At 35.9% G+C, this 17,477-nt stretch overlaps 1 protein-coding gene across 1 annotated transcript; it reads right to left on the bottom strand.

Moving 5' to 3' along the window:
• Positions 1-790: 790 nt before the first annotated feature.
• LOC133326612 (WD repeat-containing protein 20) lies at positions 791-16,337 on the bottom strand. The gene is made up of 4 exons (XM_061535243.1): positions 15,619-16,337; positions 3,675-3,863; positions 1,664-3,601; positions 791-917 (listed from the first exon to the last, which is right to left on the bottom strand). The coding sequence occupies exons 1-4, from the start codon at positions 16,285-16,287 to the stop codon at positions 858-860; spliced, it is 2,856 nt and encodes a 951-aa protein (XP_061391227.1). The 5' UTR covers positions 16,288-16,337; the 3' UTR covers positions 791-857.
• Between the last annotated feature and the right edge of the window lie 1,140 nt (positions 16,338-17,477).

Below are 17,477 nucleotides of genomic sequence, written 5' to 3'. Positions count from 1 at the left end.
AATTTCGAATTAAGCACATAATCACAAAACTAAAGCTATCACCACAGTTTGTCTTATTTTAAAATTTTTCGGAATCCAGGTTTCAACAAAATTCTGCATAAAAAACTTTGGTCTCTGGGACCAATTTAAAAATAATTTTATGTCCATGCTATAAAAATTGTTATACACTTTTTTTTGCTAAAATAAAATTATGAAAATATTTAGATTATGTTTTTCGTTTTAATTTATTACAGTGTGGAATTTTTATATTAATATTACTATAAACATTTTTGTTTTGATAATATTTATTTTGTTTTATTAACTTTTTTAAAAATATTTAACAAAAAACTAGTAGTAGGAAAGAGAAGGGGTATAGGTAGGTGGTAGAGGCTATTTTAAATAACATTTTTTGTTTTGTTTTCTGTTTGTATTTGTTTTTAATGCATTTTTTTGTTATTGTTACATATTATGCATTTGTGGTTATTGTTTAATTTTGTTTTTGCATATCAAAAATAAAGGAATTGTATAAAAAAAGTTTTTTATAAAAACTGTTTTTTATTTCATTCTCTATTGTTTGTCTCCTAATTATTATTATTATTTTTTTTAATTTATTACACTCTTTGCTCACCTTTGGTTAAACAGAGTATATTTGTTGTTCTTGTTGTGGTTGTTGGCGCTAATGTTTCCATAATTGGAGTAGTTGCTGTTGCTGTTGCGGTTGTTGTTTTTGTTATACAGGAGGGAGTAGTAGAAGTGATTAGAGTACTATCATTAGAAGTAGTATTAGTAGTAGTTGTTGTAGTAATTGTAGGATTTGGAGTATAGTGATTTAATTTCTCTAAATTCTTATGATACTGTTTTATATTAATTTTATCGAACTATATTACCGTACCGCCAGGCGGTGCTGTTTGCGTTGGCGATAAATGTTGTGGAACATTCTGTAAGAAAGAGAAGAAAATAAATTTAATTTAATTTATTTTTAATAAAAGTGTATAAGAAAATTTTTTTATGTCATATATAAAATAAGACCCCCGGATTTTCTATAATGGCTGACTTCGGGTCTTCAATAAAAATTTAATTTCTGAAATTTTAATGTTTTATCAAGGAATAAAATTGTAATATAAAAACTTTATGGTCTTCTACAGAAGACAGCCTTGTGTTTTTATGAAATAAACCTTCTATTAAAAAAATAATAGTTAAATTATACAAATGAGAACCAAAGCCTAATGTCTTTAAAATACCAAAAATCGGTCAAGATTCTTATTAAAAATTATCAGATTTATTCTAGATGCCAATTCCCCGTGATTTTTCTCGCTCTTCCCCTTCGACTTATTCTGAACAACATTTTTCGCATTTGCGCTTTCGTCTTATTCTATATGAAGTTCGAAATCAAAAAAAAAAAAATCCGCTTTGGGGAAAAATTAGTTATTCTGCATTACAGGGAATGGGTAATAAATATTTTTATGAAAATTAAGTAATAAATATTTTTATGAAAATTATCTACACAATACTTATTCTTTAACGATTTAGAATATTTAAATGATTGTATACAAATTTTTAACTCGAAACAACAATTTTTTAACTCCCAATCTCCTGTTTTCATTTCTTTCTATTAAAAATCATAATTATGTTGATCTTCCATGAACAAAAATCATTTTACCTTAATTCACTACCACCAACTTACCGTTGAATAACCCGGCCTAGCCCATGTATAAATAAATCCATCCTGACATGCGGTTAGAAAACAATCTTCACGAAATATTAATGCACTCAAACGTTCGTGAGCGATCTTTTTGCACACTAACGGCTCCAACAGGGGACACTCATCGAAACGCGGACACGCTGGTGTACCAATTAATTTCAGTGGGTCATATGATGTTATAATTGAATTTGCCGTCGACGATGGCGAACAATTTGACATGTTGTGTGACAGTGAATTGTGGTGATGGTGTGACGACGATGACGATTTGCCCAGCTTGAGAGAACCGAAACTGTGCGACGATGTTGACGTTGAATTTGCATTCGTTTCAATTTGTGTTGAATTTGCCATGTGTTGGTGATTACTGTGTCCATGATGATGATTTAGTGTGGAGGAATTATGATGATTATACGATTTGAGTAGACTTAAGGTACGACGATTTTGTCGTGTACTGCCGCCCTCGAGATTTAGTGATTTCTTATCGGATGAATTGAGAAATGAGAAATTCGATAAACGTTGTGTTAACGAGTTGAATGCTGATATTCCCGAATCTGAAGATTTGCTACTGTTCGATGCCTTGCTGTTGTAGCCCGACGATGATGATAATGTGTTGACATGATTCCCAGTAATGTTGCCATCAATTGAATCCGATTTCGTGGTAGTTATACAATTAGGAAATTTTATTGTCCCACCACCACCGCCGCTGCTGCTGATGGCATTTGTACTCATCTTTGAGTTGGCCTTCGTTGAAGTGGACGCTGTCACGGAACTATCATCCGGTGGCGTATTGGCATTTGATGATTGCGATGATATCGTACAATTGGCTGTGGAAAATTTACTAGAACTACTATTACTATTTTGTTCTCCTGATGCAGATGTTTGTGGTGTTGTCGTCTGTGTGTTGCTGTTGGTCTGCATATCTTTGGTAGGACTACTACAGTGTTGCGGTTGGGGGAAATTGGGATGGCCTATGGCCACTGGTCGTATGACTTTCACACCGTCGGTGTCTGTGCCACCATTCATAAAACTAGAATCATTCAAATTAGAGCTATTCACACGTTGACGCAGGGACAGAGGATGCCTTAGGATATCCTCGGTAATGTCCCACAGACATATTTGGGTATCTTGACTAACAGAACCCAAACGATAACTTATGGCTAATTTATCAGGTGCAAGTGACGAGGCCTCCGATCGAAATGATGCCGACTGTGGCCTTTGACGCGTGTGTATGGGCGTTGAGTTCTTATCATGACCACCCACCGCAGCCGATCCACCATATGAATCATAGCCATTCACCGCCGATTGATCACCCGACGCATATCGTGATCCTGATGTGGAATATTCCATTATTTGATTTTCATCATCCGAAAAATCTCCGCCATCCCACGAGGTATATGACGTGGTGTACGGGTCAAAAGCCACCACTGAAACCCATGATCTATGACCCTGACCCCGGGCCACTACACGACGTTCATGAAATGACCACACTGTGACTAGGTCATCTTCTCCGCCCACCACTATGTATTTACCATCCGGTGACCAGCAGACACATAAAAAACCACCAAAATAGGAACGTGCTATACCCAACAATTCCATTGTATCATAATGAAATACCCGGAGAAATCCATCTTGTGATACTATGGCTAAATTTGAACCACATGGTGAGAAACAGAATTCATTTATACAACAATTCTCGGTGTTGAATACCCATTTGTAGAGGGGATTCCGACTCGATTTCGATTTGCAGGTTAGTATTGAATAGCCATCGCCCATTTTAAAGGGTTGATAGACGGGCGCTGTCGGCGGACATTGTAGATTCTCGTTGTATAGATACAGGTGTCCCGACGCATGTGAGGCCAAAAAGAGATTTGGTGAATTTGGCAGCCATTTTAAGCAGGTCACTTTGGTTTTGTCAATAAGACGCTGTAATAAAAAAGGAATTGTTTGACAAACGATTTAAAGATTTAGAATGGGGGTGGAAACATTGTCTGCTTACATCTTCATTGTAAAGTTTTCGATATTCACGTGGTCCTGGCTGTGGTGAAACCAATTGTATTTGTCCCGTTGTAAACCCCACCAGTAAAGGAGCTCCAGTAGGTGTTGCTGTGGTGGCATTAAAATCATGACAGCTAGGATTGGTTCCTTTATAGAATTTTCTATCGATTGGTTTACTTAGTTCGGCACCCTATAAAATATAAAAAAATATTTAAATTATTTTTATAATAGAAAAAATGAATTAAATCCATTTTTTTTTTTGTAATATTTATAATTTTTATATATAAAAATTTTTACTATGTTTTACACAACCTAATACTTCAAAGACAATCGAGTTATTTTTAAATAAAATACATGATAAATTAGATACGACAGACTGAATCCCACTTTATCCACACCGGCACCCAAATGACGCTCGAAGAGGAGAGAGGAGGAGGGTGCTGATGTAACCGTCATCGTCACTCTACCCTCTAATCACCAGGGCCTGTCAAGTATGTCTGTTGGTGTTGTGGGCTCTTCCAAGGCGGAGACAAGCTGTGCTTAGGGACAATTTGTGCTTAATGAGCCACGAATGGATGTTCCAAGGACAATTTGGACTCCTCGCTCTCGACACATGCACCTAAAATTGCCAAAGCCAATAGGTCATGGATAGGAAGGCATATCGGAGGACAATTTGCTACGGCCAACTGATGCATAGATAAGGACTCTAAAACGATATGCGAAAAAAATTCAGCGGGATCAAGAATCACCTAATGGTAAATGGAAGTACTAAAGATTAATCCTCTCAAGGCCTGTAGAGAATTTCCGGTCGAGCGATTTTTTATCTTGCGTACAGTGTTCCTCTGCCGGTCCTCTATCAAAACGAGAGTAAGGGAAACCTACTGTATAAAATCAAAGCACGGTGTAAAAACGAAGAAAAACGTAAGCGTGAGCAAATCGAGATATACAGGAGTCAGAATGAAGTTCGGAAATTTTACCAACGGGTAGAAGAAACCCTGGTGACAGATACAGACAGTGTGCTGAGGATTTGGAAGGAGCATTTTGAAAAACTTCTGGTATCAAATATTAGCGGTGAAGAGGAAACCCCAGAAACAATAATAGATGACAATCGGCTGAAGAATAATAAAGCAGCAGATACCGATCGGTTACAAGCCGAACTATTCAAGACTGGTGGTCAGATGCTGGTCAGGAGCATGCACCAGCTGATTAGTACAATTTGGCTAGAGGAATGCATGCCTCAGCATCCTGTGTCCCGTGCACAAAAAAGGAGACAAGACAATATGTGCCAACTATAGAGGAATAAGTCTCCTTCCCATCGCATATAAACTGCTATCCAGCGTGCTGTGTGAATGACTGAAGGCAATGATCAATGACATTATTGGACCATAACAATGCGGCTTCAGACCTGGCAAATCTACCATTGACCAAATCCTGGAAAAACACATCGACACATTCCACCTATTTGTCGGCTATAAAGCCGCATTCGACAGCCATATCCGTTCAGAGGTGTTTATAGCCATGTCTGCGTTTGGCATTCCTGCCAAATTAATTCGACTATGCAGGATAACTTTAACTGGCACAATATCAGCAGTTAAAGTCGGAAAGGACCTCTCGTAGTCCTTTAATACCGAACGAGGATTCAGACAAGGTAACAGTTTGTCCTGTGACCTTTTTAACATCCTGCTGGAAAAGGTCATACGAGAGGCAAATGTGAACAGAAATGACACTCTGTACACCAAACAACACATGTTACTCTCAATGATCGACGGTAAAAGCCTCCTTTGAACAAATTGAGAAGGTGTCTGCCAAAGTGGATCTAGCAGTAAACGACGAGAAGACCAAGCTGATGGTATTAGCGCGCAAAACGTCCAGTAGACTTGGACTAACTGTGGAACTTTAGAACTACATCTTCGAGGTAGTCAAAGATTTTATATACCTTGAAATTCGGAGAAAAATAGTATTGGCCCATAGATGCTACTATGGTCTAAGTAAGCAGTTTAGAAATAAGGCCATCTCCCGCCAGACCAAACCAACACTTTACAAGACGCTGATACTACCCGTGCTTTTATATGGATCTGAAGCATGGGTACTTGCGCAAGCAGATGAGGCTGCTCTTGGAGTGTTTGAGAGACATTTTTCCGAAAGATCTTTGGGCCGTTCTGCGTTGACGGTGAATATCGCCGTCGATTGAACCATGAGTTGTACCAGCTATTCTCGGACAACGGCTTTGTTAGACGCATTGAGCTACATTGGCTAGGTCATGTTGTGAGAATGGATGAAGATGCCCCAGCCCAAAAGCCTTATAAAAGCGAACCAGCTGATGGTGGGGAAGGCCACGAATAATCTGGAAAGACCAAGTAGAAAACAACATCTTGGAACGTGGTCTTTCAAATTGGAGGAAATGCTTACAAGACCGACGCGCTTTTATAAGCTCGGCTTATGGAACAACCGTTCTGTAACAAGCCAGCTAAGTAAGTAGGTACTATCTTCTATCTATTTTTATAATACACATCAGGATGAACACAACAGACCAACGACAGACTTTGACTTTGTCAGAGGCTATCAACACATTCTATAATCTACATGGTCCCACATCCGAAAATATTATTCTTAAAAGACTTTTTTTTTTGGCTACGAATATAATTTCTTTGTCATAAAAAATTACACCGATTTATACACATTTAAATTCTTTGTATTGCATCCTAAAATCATTTAATTGTAATCTACACGTCATTCAATGCTGATAGATACCCATATATCACCTTTAAAGAGAATCTCCAAAGATGACTATATTTTACAATCTAAATTGATATGCAATGTTTTTTTTATTAATTCTGTATATCATTTATGTGATTCTGCTATTCAGAGTTTAGATACATCAGTTTCGTCACTAAATCTGGCACAAATGATTCAAAAACAAAAGCAACAACAACAAAGACAAAATATTCAGTTCATCAAGCTGTCCAAAAGTCATCACAAAGTCTTGTCAAAGTGAGAGAGCGAGCGAGAGAACGAACGATGTGATGTGATATTACACACAAAGGTGGTAAAAAGGATTTATTTATTTTGGTTCTATGTGTGTGTGTGCACATGTGATTCACATACAATTTGTAGATATTCATACAGACATATGTAGCTAGCTACATATACAGTGGTGGTCACAGAATTAAAACATTTACTGTGGTAAACATTTTTTGATCAGCCCTTGATTCGTTTGAAGTATTTTTGAAAATTTTTTAATTCAGAACACTTCGATATACTGCCCCTAAGAGATTTTGTGTGAAAATGGAAAATTATTGCATGCAATTTTTCCATAAATAACGGTTTTTATGAAAATACATCGACTTTTAAGTGGCCATATAATTAAAACACTGTGTGTTTTTATACTTTACTGCATTTTTTGAAAATATTTTTGAAAAAGCTCTTTAATTTAGTTAAAATATGTAAACTAAGCACCGATAAAGTCATTTACTGATAAAAATTTTTGAAAAAATCTGTAAAATCTATCTAAAATTGCCAAAAATCTGTACAGTATACCTTACATTCAGAAAATAACCCTTATTATAGAAAATAAAGTTCCGAATGCACCAGAAATTGCTAGAATTAGTAGAAAACTATATACTATTCTAAGAATAAATAAAAATTTGAAATAAAAACTGAAAAAATGGGAATTAAGCTAAAAGAACGACTCAATTTCGATAGCCTTTATTGAAGAAGGCCGGAATATTCTTGCAGTATGTGAGGAAATATCGATTGATATTGGCATTTATTATATCAAATCGATTGTTCGAGTAGTACAGAATATATTTTATCAAAAAATATATCAGTCACAACAGAAAGAACAGAGATCATCGCCTATGTTGACGAGAAAACGATTCTGGTACACAGCAGCATGTTTGATGGTTAACTCTTGACCCTTAAAATCTATTGAACATAACAATATTTTTCCAAAATAATATTTTTTGAATAGAATAATGTCCATTTAATCTATTTTAGCCTAAAAGAAAGAAACAATTTACAATTTGACAAATATTAAAAGTCTTGTGTTGAGCATCAAAAATGCTGCTGTGTGGCAGAAACTTTTACTCGTCAACATAGGCGATGATCTCTGTTCTTTCTGTTGTGACTGATATATTTTTTGATAAAATATATTCTGTACTACTCGAACAATCGATTTGATATAATAAATGCCAATATCAATCGATATTTCCTCACATACTGCAAGAATATTCCGGCCTTCTTCAATAAAGGCTATCGAAATTGAGTCGTTCTTTTAGCTTAATTCCCATTTTTTCAGTTTTTATTTCAAATATTTATTTATTCTTAGAATAGTATATAGTTTTCTACTAATTCTAGCAATTTCTGGTGCATTCGGAACTTTATTTTCTATAATAAGGGTTATTTTCTGAATGTAAGGTATACTGTACAGATTTTTGGCAATTTTAGATAGATTTTACAGATTTTTTCAAAAAATTTTGTCAGTAAATGATTTTATCGGTGCATAGTTTACATAATTTAACTAAATTAAAGAGCTTTTTTAAAAATATTTTCAAAAAATGTAGTAAAGTAAAAAATCACACAATGTTTTAATTATATGGCCACTTCAAAGTCGATGTATTTTCATAAAACCCGTTATTTATGGAAAAATTGCATGCATTAATTTTCCATTTTCACACAAAATCTCTTAGGGGCAGTATATCGAAGTGTTCTGAATTAAAAAATTTTCAAAAATACTTCAAACGAATCGAGGGCTGATCAAAAAATGTTTACCACAGTAAATGTTTTAATTCTGTGACCACCACTGTATATGTAGTTACATTTGCCATAGGGTTTTGATATACAGATTGACACACTGACTGATATCTTGTTCGTATAAAATAAAAAAAGCGGCAGCAACAACAAGAATAATAAACAAATGCCCAGTTTTACTTTGTTTTCGTTTTGTTTTTGCATAACACTGTTAATTGAATATGACTTTGTTAAATGTTGGTTGACACATGAATGCCTCACATGTTTTTGTTGTTGTTGCTACTACTGTCGTTGATGCATTTGTTACTCAGCATCCAATTGAATTTTTATTAATTTTCGGAGGAGATGATGTTAGAGTCTGTTTGTATTTTACACCTTCTTATCGTTTTATTAGCAATACGGCATAACTAAATCGAGACTTTGAAAATAAGAATTTTATAAAATATGCGATTTTTATATGGTACAGGTATTAAGTCTTTGTGCAGATGTTTGTAACAGGCAAAAGGAAACGAGATAGGCACATGGTTTCTTTTGAGAATATGCATAGAATCACGTTTTCAGTCGATTCTGCATTTCCGTCCGCCCGTCTGTGGATGAAATTTGGCACAGCTCATTTATTTGGCCATGGAATAACCCTATTGAAATTGGGAAAAATCAGTCCAGATTTAGATATAGCTCCCATATATATTTTAGTCCGATTTTAGGTAAATAGTGCACCGAAATTTGGCATAGCGTACTGAATTATACAACGATGTGTGTTAAATTTCATGAAAATCGGTTCACATTTTGATATAGATCCCATATATATTTTCGTCCGATTTAAGGTAAATGGTGCACCAAAGTAACTATATATCTTTCGAATTGCACGAAATTTGGCATAGCGTACTGAATTAACTCTAGAAAGATGTATCTTAAATTTCGTGAAAATCCGTTTAGATTTAGATATAGCTCCCATGTATATTTTCGTTCGATTTAAAGTAAATGGTGCACCAAAGTGCCTATATATCTTTCGAATTGCACGTTTTGATATAGATCCCATATATATTTTCGTCCGATTTAAGGTAAATGGTGCACCAAAGTAACTATATATCTTTCGAATTGCACGAAATTTGGCATAGCGTACTGAATTAACTCTAGAAAGTTGTGTCTTAAATTTCGTGAAAATCCGTTTAGATTTAGATATAGCTCCCATGTATATTTGCGTTCGATTTAAAGTAAATGGTGCACCAAAGTGCCTATATATCTTTCGAATTGCACGAAATTTGGCATAGCGTACTGAATATCCTCTAGAAAGATGTGTATTAAATTTCGTGAAAATCCGCTCAGATTTAGATATAGCTCCCATATATATTATCGTCCGATTTTATGTAAATGGTGCATCAAAGTACCTATATATCTTTCAATTTGCGCGAAATTTGGTATAGCGTACTGAATTAATTCTAGATAGATGTATGTTAAATTTCGTGAAAATCGATTCAGATTTTGATATACCTCTTATATATATTTTCGTCCGATTTTAGGTAAATAGTGCACCAAAGTCCCTATATATCTTTCGATTTGAGTATGAGGAAGAGCTAGAAACAATTAAAGATATACTCTGTAAATGTCCATCGCTGTGGGGCAGAAGACACAACCGGCAAATATGCAATTGATAGAATATAGCATTCTTCTCCGGAATAGATCTCAAGCATATCCTAAGTGAGGTGTCAAATCATGAATCTATGAGTATGATCCCGAAAATACAGAAATCGATCTTGTTGGTCTTCGAAGCTGAATCAAATCTAATGAAAGTCATTTATGGAAGAAACAAAATTTGGGTGATCAACAATCTTCATAGTCAGGAAATGCATTTGGAACGTTAAAAAAATCATGGTTTGGAGGTGTCTCAATCGAAGTGGAAAATGTGATTTGAAAAATAGTTTGAGCGCAATCCTTATGGGGATACGAGCTCGCCATAGGTCAGGTTTTAAGTTACGTTGTGATAAGTTTTATACCGTCAGGCTAATGAGGCTATATACACATTGATACGGTGAAAATGTGCCTCAACGAAATATTGGTTTTAGACCCCATGTTTCTTTGGACCAAATCCGTTTCAGAACATTTGGAGTCGTTTTAGCCATGTCCGTCCGTCCGTGCGTTGTCCGTCTGTCTGTGTGGCTGTTGCGCACGATAACTCTCGAAGGCAGCAACCGATTTCATTCAAACTTTGCACATCTTAATATTTCGTTCAAATATCGTTTATGTTCAAAGATGGAAATATCGGTCCACTCCTTCTGGTACCTCCCTCACAAAATGGTCAGAATTGTGCTAAAAAATGATTTTATAATAACATGCAAACGGACTATCCGATGTTAATGAAACTGTGTACAACCTATTATCTTTACCAAGCTTAGATCAAGTTTGAAGATGGGACCCACTGGTCCACTCTTTTCGGTACCTCCCCCACAAAATGGTCAAAATTGTGCTAAATATTAATTTTATAATAACATGCAAACGGACTACCCTATTTTTATGAAAATGTATACAGCCTATTATCTTTACAAAGCCTAGATTAATTTTGAAGATGGGACCCATTGGTCAACTCCTTCTAGTACCTCCCCCACAAATGGCCAAAATTTTTAATATTAGTTAAGTTAATCCAATATCAGGCGAATGGAATGTCTGATTTGAACCAAACTTTGCACAACCCATTATCTTTACGAAATTTAGATTAAGTCCAAAGATGGGACTCAGTAGTCCACTTATATCTTCATTCCTCTAAAAGACGAGTTTTTTATCTTTCATAATAATCGATATTCCTATCTTTTCATCGTACTTTTCTACGAATTCTCAGCATTAAATCCTTAAGATTTGATATTATCCAGAAAAATTAAAAAAAATAACATCACATGTCACATTACATCTATCCTGTCTCATTTCTTCTAATATTTCTATGGCAAATATACCCGAGTTCAATGTAATTTTCAAACTTCAACGTAACCAGACCCTAAAGCTGAACAAGTGTTTCATACAACACTACGCTATTTATTTACAATTTGTTGCCTGACGTCTATTGTCCATCGTTGCTATTGTTGTTCTCTCTATCTGTTGTTTTTTTATTTTTTGCATTCTGATAAAATGATAAGATAAATAACTAGAACTACAAAAAGGTTCCTCTATCGAGTCTCATGTGCATAGACAAGTTCATAATTGCAATCGTTAGAGACACAAATAAAACGCGATTGTTATTTAATTTGCAGCAATAACTGAAGATGATGCACATGTCTATGGACAGTAGCTGATCATTATATTATGGCAAAGGGCTGATAATAATACTTGTTTAAATAATGGAAAAGTTTGAGGAAATTTTGCAGTGTTCCCTAAAATGTATTCGTTGTCCTACACACATGATTGTTCTCAAAACCATAACGATATATTCGGATAAGGTAGTTTAAATAAAAATTGTGTCAGATAATTAATACGAATAGGCGACTTAATATCTGTTCTTTTGTATTATTCGAATAGAATAAATTGAAGAGTGTTACTGGCAAATTCATGTTCAATTCATGTTCAGGTTTTAAACTTTCTACTATTTTCTTCTCTCCTTTATGTTTTATTGTGTAAAAATCCCTCTATTATATTCTGGCAGGACACTGTTTTGGGTACTGTCCGGAAACTGGTATGTATGTACATCTATTTACATTTTATCTACTGATAGTGTTCAAGGGAAAATTTGGAATAATTTCAAAAAAAAGTTTTTTTTTTTTGCCTTTACATTCCTCATCTCTTTGCCAGATTTGTTGTCATCCACAATTACATTTACCGATAAGAGGATAGTTGTATACCTAATTGAACTTGTGCCTTTTTTCTGTTTTGGATGCTATTAACATGGCACTGTCTTTAGCGTAGATAAGTACATGAAATTAAAAATGGACAATTTAAAATTAGGTTTTAATGTCTCTATGATATACGATTAATTATGAAGTATACATTTGTTAGGTTCATGAAATTAAACTTTTTTAATGTTCTACTCATATATGAAACATTCGGCTATTTACAATCCAAATACTTTGGAATAATCATTGATCACAAATCATGGAGAAGTGACTGTCTACCTCGGGATGGCCTGTCAATATATACAATGGCTCCAAGATGGAAGAAGGTATATACTGTAAGGAATAAGCCACAAACCATTCATACAATTTTATCAAAATTCTTAGAGTTTTTCAGCAGAAATCTTAAAAATCATGAAATGGCCTGAAATAGCCAAAAAAAAAAAAAATAAAATGAAAACTACCTTGGTACCATGCAATAGCCAGGTGGCGCTTAAGGTAAATTCAAATACGGTTCATGACTGCAATGATAGGTTAGGTTAGGGATGTACCGTTGTTAGTAACAACAGTCCACTCGGAGACTAATGTCCATTGATAAAGAGAAGAGAGAGAGTGGAAGAGCAAGGAAAAGATAGTGAGGGAAGGAGAACGGAGAGATTGTTATTTAATCCATGTCGGGTTTTTGACCAAGCCTAGGATCTGCTTGGAGTCTATTTTAGAGAAGAAGGCTAGATTATCAATTTCCAAACTGTTTATGTCTTCTGCCAATCAGCGATGGACATTTACAGAGGATATGTTCAATTGTTTCTAGCTCTTCTTCGTCCTCACATAGATGACAGTAATCCTCTCCCCTGGAGTCCCATTTCGAAGTGAGAGATATAATCTTGCCCATTGTGAAAGATAAGAGAGAGTGGAACAGCAAGGAAAAATATGGCGAGAGAAGGAGAGCGGAGAGATATAATCTTGCAGTGACATGTTATGATCCCAACAATGATTTTGATCTCTCTCTCTCTCTCTTAGCGTGGTTGTACATTTGCCGGGATTACCACAGGTAGGAACAAAAAAGTACGAAAAGGTACCTAAAATTCTACTTCAAATGATAATAAATCATAATTATCTAGAAATATTGTCCAATATTTATACCAGTTATTTGCATAAATAATATATGTTATAATTTAAGCGTAAATGTATTCACGAATAATAAAAAAATTTTGTTTTGGTACGTTTATGTCAAGTCGTATCTTTTGTGAATAAAAGTACGCTTATTACAAAATTAAAAATATCGCAACTCTAATTACTCTCTCAAGAGAGAGAAATGAAAATCCCGGCAAATGTAAAACCACGCTTATTATGAGTCAGCAGCGAAGACGTTCTTTTGCGAGAGAATTCAGTCAGATAGATTTGAGAGTCTACAACCAGGTTCTCTCGACCATCTGTTACCGACTACCTCGCAGTGGAACAAGCGGAATTTGCTAATGAAATAGCCAATGGGTGGTTTTAAAGATATCTCAATCGGAAGATGGGATTATGAGCCCCTTCAAGCAAGCTCGTCGGCTATCTCATTCCCTTCAATGTAACTATGTCCTGGAATCCAACATAAGCTAACTATCTGTCGTATATCATTCAGAGCGGACTTGCAATCATTAACTGCTTTTGAGTTAATACTGCTCAACTTCACCACCTTAAGGGCCGCCTGAATATCGACATATATTGTCACAAGTGATTTTACTATCTCGGCAGCTTTCGTGATTGCAAGGATTTTTTCTTGAAAAACGCTACAAAGATTGTTAAGTTTATATGAGTTGTATATTTCTAATTCCCTACAGTAAACGCCTGCACCAGTGCCTTCCTCCATCTTTGACCCGTCTGTAAAGAATGACAGACCTGGCAGAGGTAAGGAGCCACTAGTCCAGGATTCCCTACTAGGAAACTTTACTTTGATGTCGTTAGAGAGGGAACATAGTCACTAATGTGCCTATTTCCCCTTAAGAGGTCACAATCTGACGTTATGATGACCGCGTGACCATAGTTTTGCGATTTCCAGGCATCCCCTTCCCGGAGTCTCAGAGCACATCTGGCCGCCTAGAATTTAATCAGAATGTCGAGTTGTTGGAGATTCAAGATCGCATGCAAGACTTTCCGTGGTATACATCTTAGCGCTCTGGTAGTCAGGATTGAAGCCGATCGCTGTACTAAATTTAATTTTGTCAGCAGTATCTTTTTGTTGACCCCCTGCCACCAAAAAAGGCAACCATATGTAAGAATGGGGAGAACGATCGTCACATAAAGGCAGTGTATAATCTCCGGTCTTAGTCCCTAGCTCTTACCTATGGAGTTCTTGAATGAGTTGAGTGCTAACAGTCCTTTCTTAGAGCGTTCCTCAACATTCCTATTCCACGTTAATTTGCGGTCAAGGATAGTACCAAGTTATTTTGCTTCTTCAGAAAGGCTTAGGGTCACTCCTCCCAGTGATGGCAAGCGGAAAGTAGGAATCTTACGTTTCCTAGTGACGAACACCAATTCTGTTTTAGTGGGGTTTACACAGGACCTTTGGCGTATGCCCAGTTAGACAGAGTTGAAAGGGCATCCTCCAAAATATCTGAAATTGTCATTAGAAATTTACCACCGACTAGCATCATCGACTACATCATCGTCATAGGCTACAACCTATATCCTAAGATGGTCGAACTTCAGCGGTATCTCATTTATCACCAGAAGCCATAGAAGGGGCTCACTGTGGTACAGGTTAGATATTGCTCCAATATATATTTTCGTCCGATTTAAGGAAAATACGGCACTAAAGTCCCTATATATCTGTCGATTTGCATGAAATTTGGTATAACGTACTGAATTAAGTCTAGAACGATGTGTGTTAAATTTCGTGAAAATCGGTTCAGATTTAGATATAGCTCACATAAATATTTTCGTCCGATTTTAGGTAAATAGTGCATAATGTCCCTTTATATCCTTCGATTTGCATGAAATTTGGCATAGCGTACTGAATAAAGTGTTGAACGATGTGTGTTAAATTTCGTGAAAATCGGTTCAGATTTAAATATAGCTCTCATATATATTTTCACCCGATTTTAGGTAAATAGTGCACCAATGTCTCTTTATATCCTTCGATTTGGGGAAATCGGTTCAGATTTCGATATAGCTCCCGTTTATATGTTCGTCCGATTTTAGATAAATCTGCACTAAAGTCTCTATATATCCCTCGATTTGCACAAAGTTTGATGTAGTCCTGCAAAACTTCTAACATCCTTGATTGATATTTATAATAAAAAAATATACTAGACGGCTATTGCAAATCTGTACGAACCTTAAATAATAATTGACAATAAAAAAATGTATATTTTCAATAAACATTTCCAAAACACTTACCTTTTTAACACCACGAAATGCATAAACATATAATTCTCGGCCAAAATTGAAACAGATACGATCACCGCCCAACACCTGATTGATAGGCATGCCATTTTGATCGATACCACCACCACCATTGCCGTTTGCGCCACCGCCCACACCACCCGAACCATTCATCATTGTGTGCATTGACATGCCGGCACCCAAACGTGCATCCATCGATGAAGGTACAACATATTGTGACTGGGATGATAACACCGGTCCATTTAACGAGGACGATGATTGTAGACCACCAAGATCGTAGCTATCACCACCATTGGCCGACGAACTATTATTACCACCAGCTCCATTATTTGAGGATGTTGTTGCGGTTGTTGATGATGAATTGTTTACGTTAACATTACGACCATTTGTACCATTATTATTCACCGCATTCGCAGATGAGCCGGTAGCTGCAGTCGAGCCATTCCCACCGCCACTGCTGTTGCCATTGTTAGTCGCTCCTGCCGGTGGATTTGGCAGGGTAACAATCGATACTCTTACTTGTGGTGAACTCTGATTATTGGTATAGCCCACACGATTGGGTCGTGAATACTCGGAGAGGGTAAGCAATCGATAGGTACCCTCTCGTGTTATAAACTGTGTCTTCAGGTCATCTTTGACATTAGGATCCAGTTGCGTTGCCATTACGGCAACTTTTATTCCAAAAGAATAAATTCAATACCTAGTCCACCTTCGTTCTTACGTACTTTTGTGTGACTTCTCTACTGGTAATGTGTGTTTGTTTCTATTTCTTTGCCTCAAGCTTTTTTCACTGTCGCTTTGCTGCTGCTGTTGTTCGATCGTTGTCGGACGGTTGATTTGATTCAATTCAATTCAGTTTGTTTTTGTTTGTTTGTGTTCAATAGACGACGATGCCCTTTTTTCGCCTCTTCCCTTCTCTTGAACACTTCGTAAGGGAGTTGGCTTCTTTTTTTAGTGGAGTTCACCTTAGATTCTTTGACAATTGGTCGTTTTACATTTTAACATTTGTTTTGCATTTTTGGAAGCTTTAGTAAGCTGTTTTGTGTTTTTTCTTTCCAGATAATTATAATTAATCTCTGTGATAGCAGCTAAATAGTAGTAGAAAAAAATTGCACTCACACACACAGTCTCTAGCTTACGCAGCACCACACATCACACACAAAGTGGAAGTGGGGAGAAAAATCATCCATCACACACAACGCACACACACTCTCACACATGACCGACCAAAGGAATCTTGTTTTTCTATACTTTCTTGTTGTTGTTTTTTCACGGGGTTCCGATAAGTGGGTGTGGAGATATATAGTAATTTTTTTGCGTAATTTTCACAATAACTCGGCTTAGAATTTCCATCGAATTCTCAACACATTTCTCTAGTTTTGCTATTGGGCTTGTTGTTTTGCAATCTATTTTTACATTTTTTTCACTTTTATCTTGTTACCCGTCCGATGTTTTTTCTTTTCTTTCTACGTTTTGACACACACACACTCGGTTTTCTTGATTGGACTTGTTTTCTTTGCTGATCATTTGTTAATAATAATTGTTAATAATAATTTGTTGTTTTTGCTATGGTTCATTGCTTGGGGAACATTTAAAATTTGTTATTTATATTGCGAACTTGCATTCGGCCGTTTTCTATTCGATTTTTTTATTCTAAAATATCTGCACTTATTATCTCCATCGACCACATAAAAAATATATAATTGTCAATCAGCTGCAGAGTTGCCGTTGTTACTGACAAATTTGACAAGTGTTTCCAGTTGTTTACATTTTGTCTTCCAGTACCAAGTCTAATTGGATTTTGGGGAAAAATGCAACAGAGAAAATAAATAGTTGGTTGGTGGTGTTGCCAC

This window comes from Musca vetustissima, unplaced genomic scaffold (assembly GCF_032173495.1).
Source record: "Musca vetustissima isolate MV318-11 ecotype Yass unplaced genomic scaffold, APGP_CSIRO_Mvet_v1 utg1965, whole genome shotgun sequence".
Classification (NCBI taxonomy): domain Eukaryota; kingdom Metazoa; phylum Arthropoda; class Insecta; order Diptera; family Muscidae; genus Musca; species Musca vetustissima.
This window is presented reverse-complemented; position numbering and strand designations above follow the sequence as displayed.